Source organism: Triticum dicoccoides, chromosome 2B (assembly GCF_002162155.2).
Source record: "Triticum dicoccoides isolate Atlit2015 ecotype Zavitan chromosome 2B, WEW_v2.0, whole genome shotgun sequence".
Taxonomy (NCBI): domain Eukaryota; kingdom Viridiplantae; phylum Streptophyta; class Magnoliopsida; order Poales; family Poaceae; genus Triticum; species Triticum dicoccoides.
This window is the reverse complement of record NC_041383.1, coordinates 484,117,342-484,125,702: the sequence shown is the minus strand read 5'-3', so window position 1 is coordinate 484,125,702 and position 8,361 is coordinate 484,117,342. Positions and strand designations below refer to the sequence as shown.

The window sequence follows — 8,361 nt, the reverse complement described above, 5'->3', positions numbered from 1 at the left end:
CCCAATCCTCTCAGCGCGTCGCCGCCATCGCCGCTCCTGTTCTACCTCATTTCGTCCATGCTGGCTCTCGTCCCCATCCGCAATTTCGGCCATTGTTTTCTGAGGTACGAGGAATTTGTCATTCCGCCCATGGCTAGAGCTGTGTTGATCTTGGTGATTTTTGTTTCTCTCGTTTCGAAGCTTTGAGATTGTATTTGTAGATCAATTTGCTGAAATATTCGCTTGCCCCGACGTTAGTTTTGGGGAAATTGCATATGCGAGTTTTTGTCGTAGACTATTTTGCCCCTGCCGTCTTGAGTTGCAATGATTAGACAATGTGTGATGATCACCTAATCATAATGAAACGGTAGGTTAATCTAGCGAGAACTATGCTCATAAATCACGGAGTGAAATGTAGATAGAGAAAACTATGATGGATTTTATTATGCAATTCAAATATGCATTGAAAGAAGCAGGTAACTCTGAAGAGGTCAAGGGTTTGGTGAACGGCAGGTAATTCTGAAGAAGTCAAGGGTTTGGTGAACGAAGCCATGTCAACAATGAGCACTGACTAGATCAGAAGCTTATCTGTTAAGCATGATTGTCTTACATTGACAAGTCAAAAGTCTTTCTTCTGTTATTGTAAAATACTAATAAGAAAACACCATTTGCTGATTACCTGCCTACACATGTCTCCCAGTATTGGTAATCTTTCTGCTCTTCTCTCCTTTCAGGATTTTGGTCTGCAGTATGTGAGAGTTTTGGCTGTGCTGTTAATAAAGTGAGAATGCGTGGAGGTCTTGAGCTGTTCAGCTTTTTGTAATGCACTTGATTACTTTATTCACCAAGATCATTGGTGTGGTGACCATCGCTCTCGTTTCCATAGTTTCCATCTTGGGCCTGATCTGCCTAAGCCGAGCGGTGTATTTTCAGCTGTGGATCAACAGAAGAGGCTACCAGCGACTTAACTACTTCAACGGGCCGTGGCTGACACGGATAACACTAGTATTGGTTGCCTTCTGGTGGGGTATTGGAGAAGTACTTCGGCTCACTTTCGTGAATGGAGAGGGGAGGTTCACTTCTGACCAGATGTGGCAAGCAAATGTGTGCAAATTCTATATCATCTCAAATTTGGGGTTTGCAGAGCCAGGATTGTTCTTGTTGCTCGCTTTCCTTCTCAGTGCAGCTTTACAGAAGCAAGAGCTTGGTACCTTAAACCGGAAGTGGAATCAAAAAACCATACGTGCCATGTTTATTATCTGCCTTCCTTCGTTTGTCTGGGAAGCTTGTGTTGTTTTCATTGGTCCTCGTGTTGCTTCAGATGATGGCCAAGCATCAAATCTTGGGAAGTTCTGGTATTCAGCCTCAACATTCCACAATGGCAATGTCACATGCACATACCCACTGTTGAGCAGCATATTTCTTGGGGCATTCTACATCATATTGGCAATTTATGTGATGTTTGTTGGAGGACAGATGCTGTCTTTGGTGATCAACAAGGGGCTCCGACGGAGGATATACATGCTAATATTTGCCACTATGATATTACTTCCCCGAGCTACACTTCTTGGGCTCTCCATTGTTGTATGGCCAGGTGAAACAGCCCATGAAACTCTCGTATTTACCTCCTTCCTGGTGCTGATGCTTGCTGCCATGGTTGGTATTGTGATTTTGGTGTATTTCCCGGTTGCTGATGCCTTTGCTATAGTTGATCAAGGGAACATTGAGATGCAAGCGGATCAGGAGACTATCCTATGACTCAGGCTTTGTTATTTGACTGGTTCTTTAGCTGATTGTTCAAGGACAAATTAATGGCCATTCCATTGGTTTCTTCCCTGACCTGCAGATGATCTCGGAGACATTGTAAACATAGAATAGATTAGATAGGGACAACATTCTCCTTTTTATCTGATTCTTTTTATGCTTTTCTTCACACACGTTTGTGTGAAGAAAAGTCCTGTAAAATAGTTTCTACGGAGTAGTGAAGATCAGCCATGTTTTCCTTACTGTCTTCTGTACATTGAAAGAAGAGATTATACACTTTCACCTCTGCGAAGGGGCTTATATCATGTGGGTGATGTCTCCACCATTTTAGTGTTCCAAGATTTGTTTTTCTAAATGCTGTGTGTTCATATAATAGGATACTTGACTAATGTATCTTTTATAAACCAATTTGCATCTAAAATCTAACTTCAAGGCCCTCTGATGTGTCTCTTTCTTAATCACAAGCTTTGTTGAGTATGGAAAAGATTTTCAGAATCTTGTAACCACCTACTGGCTATGTTGTACGTACTGCCTATTTATTGTTGATTACCAGATTTTCAGAATCGTGTAACATGCTGTACATGCTGTATGTACAACTATCTCTACGTTTTAGATGGCCAGATTACCACTTTACCAACCAGTCGTATATACTACTATCTCTATTTTTTGAGATAGCCAGATTTATTGTTACCAGGCAATTATATCCTCTCTCTCTCTCCTGTGTAAATTGCACAAACATAAACACAGCGAGGGGTGGGATGGAATGGAGCTACTCACGGAAACCGGTAAAATATTATGCCGTTTTGTGCTGGGATCCGAACCACAGATTTTGGTTTCTCCACCCCTACTTAAAAATAACACATATTATTCTTGTAGCTTCAACAGCAAGAAAATCTTGTATGTACACCCGTAAAAAAAATCTTGTATGTACACTGTGCATTCGAATGGGTATAATATGATCTCCAAGGCTCAAGTACAATCTTATGTTAAGAGAGAACTGGGGCAGCAAAATCGAAGCCTGCCTTGAAGGTGCATGCAATTGGGACAACAAACTAAGTGTTGGCTTGAAAATGTATCAATACACCTAGAAAGCACGAATCTAGTTCATGGGTCAACACTTGGTGTAAAAATTTATTTACAAATGGCACAATAGTTGCTCGAAAAACCATTCACAGCATGGATGATAGGCGACTGAGTGGTAAATCTCATCCCTATGGCTTCGTCTTTCTTTTTGGCACAAACTTTCTCTTCCGTGAGAAACACAATGAACAGGCATCGATACGAGCCCTAGCTTTTCCTCTAAATAGTGCTGATGTTGGCAGTAGGTGCTGCTCCTCCTTCCACAGTCTATTTAATGCTGCCATTTTTTTATGAGGCTGGGTATCTGAGAAAATATAAGTACCCAGCATTAGTTGGGAAGCGAAGCAAATATTGGGAAATGGAAATAAGGAGATTAGTTACTGACCTCAACACCATTGGGCCCTATTTTGTTGCGAGATATGAAGTTCAGTATGTGTGATGCAAATTCTTCAGGTACATCTTCCTGAAATGAGGATTTCAGTAATATGCTAAAAATTGGTAAGATTTATCACTGATAGTTATAAAGCTTAATAATATCATTCTTTTGAAGAAATACGTTCGTCAACTATAACACTAGTATAATAACGAACAACAATCAGTAGATGAACCTTTGGTTGCTAATCCATGTGTGCTTCAGCATGTCAGCAAATTCTACGAAAATTTCAAATTAGCCCTCAAGCATCTACCCATCTAGGCATGATGTGGTCATTCAGGCCCTAGAAGCAGATATAAAGCGAAAACATCCAAGCCTTGGACTAAAGACATTACAAGTACATTAGGATCAAACCTGTATGGCATGTCCAGTGTGTCGAACTACTATCATTTGAAACTTCCCTTGCATTTGACCAATTGTTAAAGCTCTGCAAAACATGTTAACCAGTGCATTACACATACTTTCCTGCATGGGCTATGAAGTGATACAGGTGTTCACATTTCAGAACACTATTAAGGGAACAATGAGAATGCATGTTCGGAAAAAGAAATCCTCTTAAATAGAAGGTTTGATAATGGATCAGCGTAATATGCTTTGCACTTTAAATAACTCTATCTTCATAGTCTGGTTGTTAGTGTGAGTCTAAACTAGTATAGAAAAACAGAACTCTTAGAAACATATTGCATGCCCTTAGAAAAACATAGTGCACACTACATGCTGGTGCAACTGACACACAATGATAACAATCGATCGGAAATGAATAGCACAGAGTTAACTGATCAAGGTTTTAGCACAAGCCAACCGCGCAACGGTAATGAATGAAAATAGAGTTTCTCAGACTGGATGGATGTTGCAAACCTGTCCAATCTATCGGTGCCAGCTAATAATAGTATCTTTTGTACAGGACAAGATAAGAACTTGTCTGAAAGACCTTCGTACCTAAAACAGAAGCATTTATGTGCTTCAATGTCAACCAATCACAGAAAGATAAGCGAATAATTCGGAAGTATTTTCAAAACCAACGAGAGCATTCCCCAAAAAATTCATGAAGGTCTTCTCTGTTTGTTTCAATCCATTCAACTAGCTCAACTTCCAACATTAGTAAGAAGAGTTGGGTCCTTATCATATTAAATGGGTAAACCCTCTTGCATAAACCAGATATATCAAATTGAGCAGCACAGATAGCACTTGTACAGATCATGTGAAAATGGACATGGTTTTAGTAAAAGTGGTGGTAAAAATAGCATAAAGACCATAATCAGGTTGAAAACATACCATCCTTTCCAGTACTTCTCTGTTTTCTCAAGAGGAGTACGGTATGTATAGCTGAAACAAAGTACACCAATATATTTAGTCACCCAAATAATGGTCAATATCAAGTAAATGCACTTTTTTTATTTAACCACATTGAGCTTCAAGATACAGACATGCATTACGTAAGATATTGCTTACCATTCCTTTGATTCATCATACTTCAAGGTAGATGGAATAGAGATACGCGCAGAATCGATGTTCCGTAGCGGCCCACCTTTGACACTCCATTCAATCTGTGTAATTATAAGTTTGATTAAACAAAAATAGGGCGAAGAACATATTTTAGCATGCTACACTTGGCTTTTTATAAGAATTCCACTTGCATTGAGTGGCTTCTACTTGTTCTATTGTATTTCTTCATTTATATCTTGCGGCTATGGATAGGGGTGTGTGGAAGCTTGCTATCCATGTGCCAGAACCATGAGTTGGTCGCGAGATCTTATGAGTTTCACCTCTAGCCTACCCCAACTTGTTTGGGACTAAAGGCTTGGTTGTTGTTGTATGTCTTGCAGCCATAATCTTTACAACATCAAATCCATACTTCCGAAAATCAAGTGATGAAGGACAGCATAATGAACTAAAGATGAGAATTCAGATACTGTGGACAGCAAAGATACTTAAAGATGAAATGGCATGAGCACACAGAATATAGTTTTGAATCAACATACTGCTTTTTCAATGCTCGGGAAGTGCTGTGCTCGATTTAATAAGATTTTCTGCATATGAATCAATGAAGCCATTGCTGTTCCCTGTGTACGAATGGAGAAGTTTGGAATCAACAATGAGTCAGATTGTTTCATGTGCAACCATAATTTAAGATCTAACATAAGTAAACTGTTACTAACCTCAACCACATCAACAACAACAAGACCATGAAGATTATGAATTGCTCTTCTTGCAGCCACATGTACAGCCACTGAACCACCCATGCTAAAAAAGAGGTCAAAGAGTGGATCACTATTCACTAGAAGCTACCAAGAACACTTATCAGAATGAACAAGCTTGCTGAGTCAAGAATACACATAGTACAACCAGCCAAGTAACAGGAGAGTAACAAAAGGTGGAACGTATTAGTGATTAGTATCGTGACATTTTAGTGTTAGTTTTATAACCGTGGAAATTAGCTTCCAGAAACTATTAAGACAATTTACTTGTATGCTAATGTTTTTTGGCTACATGCACCGTACCAAGGGATATATCACGCTAATATGTCCACTGACTAGAACTTCAGTCAAGTGCCTTCAGATAAAGGAGGCACGCAAAAAAGAAGAAATACACAATGCTGACTGACCTATGACCAACAAGTATAATTGCTGGTGGCGGATCTCCATATAATGTACGTATAACAGCTATTACATCATTGGTAAGAGTCTGCAGTTGCAAATAACAAGAACATAGACAAAGGTCAAGGTCAAGAAGCATGGAGTACCTTATAAGTATGAAAAGTGTAGCTATCTATCAAATCAGTAGGTTATGGAAACAGTGAAAGAACATACTTCAATGGACAGATCCAAATCATCACTTGTGGAAGATTTCCCATGTCCCCGTAAATCCATGGCAACAACACGAGCCTTTCCCTTTATCTGATTAGCTGCTAGCGCAAATGAAAGCCTAAGGAAGATTGAGGAATAAACATACCAATGTGAGCAATAAGCACACATTTGTTAAATAAGCAAGTTTCCAAGGCAACATTTCACAAGGAGTATAGTCAAGTCACTTGGAGAAGGATTTACATGATTATTGTAAATAAAAGCAAATGTTGTCTTTAAAAACTGTTCAGTACGCCTAAGACAGAAACAATAATAAATTCCAATATTAGCAGAATAACGATTTCATTTTGTCCTTTCTACATTTAATATTTATCTATCAGTCCACACTGAATTTACCCAAAACATTCCACAAATACAACAGAAGTTGGGGTGGGTACATTTTCCCTAAGGCCATAATAGCTGGGAGGCGGTGCTTTAGAAATTTAGCTAAACACATCTGAACATCTGCATTTTGCAACATAAGCTTTCCAGGGTTCCAGCATGGCCGTTCATCACTAGTTAGTAGTTAATCAATGATTTTGAAAATCACAGAAACTAGCAGTGGTCTGCGTATTCGTATGCAAATTATGCTGCATTGTCACCGTGATCATTGTAACCGTGGCGTCTGAACTTACCCAGAGTAGCCGCCTCCGTGCAGACAGAACACGACGGGCCCTTCCGATCCGGCCATGTACACATTGAAAACCTACACACAGAGAACCCAAAAGGAACACTTCCAATAGTCAGATCACACATCACAGAGGAGCAATCCGATAAATTCCCCTGCTCTCTAACGCACGTACGTCCTCGGTGTCGGGGATGGCGACGGGGCGCTCCTCGTCGAAGTAGGCCGACCAGTCCAGCGGCGCGTACTTCTGGAGCGAGTGGCTGCGAAGGAACATGGGTTAGGGCTTCTCTCGCGGTAGAGAAAGTGGGGAGACGGGTGGGGTTGGCGGCTTACTGCGTGGCGGGGCGTGGCGGCACGGCGGCGGCGGAGAAGGCGGAGGAGGAGGACGATTCGTCGGGTTCCCCTTCCTCCTGCAGCGAGGAGAGCGGCGCGGGCTCCATCGACGCGGCTGGGCTAGGGAGGAAGAATCGATGGAGTGCCTGGGGAGAACGGAGAAGGGTCTATCTCGAAGGTACGGCGAACCCAGAAGACGAAGGGAAATGGAGAAAGAGAAGCGGACAGAGCGTGAAGAAAGACGATCTACACGCGTATGCGCTCTAGGCTAACACTATCAGAGCATCTTCAACACATGATGCAAAAGTTAACACCCAAAAAGTGTTTTTAGTGATTTTTAGGATAGGAGAGAGAAGATTTTTGGGCACAATTTTTATTTCTGCCGCAACGGATGCCCTAAAACTTTCAAGCATGAACATGATTGTATATTCTGAAACTTCAAACTCAAATACAAACATTGCTACTATGCTTGTGTTGTGGTCGGTGCTTTATAATATAAAATGGGGGAAATCTTTTTTCGTCAAACTCAAATACAAAATGTTCAACATTAAGCTATCCTATTGAAACTTGGCTTTTGTGTAAATTTGGTGATATTGATTATGAAATGTGTTTTCGTCAGTTCGATTCTCAGTTCGCGTGAATGAAGAATTGCTACCTTATTTCACTTCTTTAAGGGGCCCTTGGCAAGGTGATCCCATGTCATCATACCTTTTTCTACTCCATCTGTCTCAAAATAAGTGACTCAACTTTGTACTAAGACGGAGGGAGTACTATGTGCCGAAGGTTTTTCTTCACTTTTAAAGTTCTATGAAATTTTTGTTGATAGAGGTATTAGAGCAAGCTTAAGAGCACCTTGGGTGAACCACCTGCTTTTCACTCGTGATAGTCTCATTTTCATGAAGGTGACTGTGGAGAGTGCAATTATACTCAATGGGATCCTAGGGGTTTATGGAGATGCGTGTGTTAACAAGAGCAAAAGTTCTATCTATTTCAGCCCCAACTCACCCGCAACTTCTCAGGCATAATCTAAAATAGCTTCTCAACGTTCAGGTGGAAGCTTTTTCAGAACTTTATTTTGGTCTACTCACCGTTGTTGGAAGGATCAATAGTCGGACTTTTGACCACATCTGGGATCAGGCTAGAGACAAGATGCAATGATGGTCTGAGGTTGTTTGCATGTGTTAGCTAGAGAGGTTTTGCTCAAGTCGGCCATTCGAGCAATACTGACATATAGCATGAACTGCTGCTTCTTGACAAAAAGGTGTGTACAAGTTTTATCCCGAGTATAGCAAAATTCTGGT

The 8,361-nt window shown here is 40.7% G+C and overlaps 2 protein-coding genes across 2 annotated transcripts; one reads left to right on the top strand and one right to left on the bottom strand.

Moving 5' to 3' along the window:
• Positions 1 to 2,078, top strand: LOC119364372. Its single transcript, XM_037629838.1, has 2 exons — positions 1 to 104; positions 714 to 2,078. Exon 2 carries the CDS (start codon positions 802 to 804, stop codon positions 1,735 to 1,737), a length of 936 nt encoding a protein of 311 aa, XP_037485735.1. The 5' UTR covers positions 1 to 104; positions 714 to 801; the 3' UTR covers positions 1,738 to 2,078.
• A 560-nt stretch (positions 2,079 to 2,638) lies between these two features.
• On the bottom strand, positions 2,639 to 7,320 carry LOC119364371 (protein phosphatase methylesterase 1-like). Its single transcript, XM_037629837.1, has 13 exons — positions 7,061 to 7,320; positions 6,903 to 6,987; positions 6,735 to 6,805; positions 6,067 to 6,181; positions 5,862 to 5,941; positions 5,416 to 5,500; positions 5,239 to 5,319; positions 4,709 to 4,803; positions 4,532 to 4,582; positions 4,115 to 4,195; positions 3,611 to 3,683; positions 3,209 to 3,286; positions 2,639 to 3,127 (listed from the first exon to the last, which is right to left on the bottom strand). Exons 1-13 carry the CDS (start codon positions 7,165 to 7,167, stop codon positions 3,095 to 3,097), a joined length of 1,035 nt encoding a protein of 344 aa, XP_037485734.1. The 5' UTR covers positions 7,168 to 7,320; the 3' UTR covers positions 2,639 to 3,094.
• Positions 7,321 to 8,361: the final 1,041 nt, after the last annotated feature.

Excerpts from the sequence above, each read along its gene's own strand:
- LOC119364372 (XM_037629838.1), top strand. The coding sequence starts at position 802 with ATGCACTTGATTACTTTATTCACCAAGATCATTGGTGTGGTGACCATC.
- LOC119364371 (XM_037629837.1), bottom strand. The coding sequence starts at position 7,167 with ATGGAGCCCGCGCCGCTCTCCTCGCTGCAGGAGGAAGGGGAACCCGAC. Across the intron at positions 4,583-4,708 it reads TATGATGAATCAAAGGAATG|CTATACATACCGTACTCCTC; the intron begins GTAAGCAATATC and ends ACTTTGTTTCAG. Across the intron at positions 3,128-3,208 it reads TAGGGCCCAATGGTGTTGAG|ATACCCAGCCTCATAAAAAA; the intron begins GTCAGTAACTAA and ends ATATTTTCTCAG.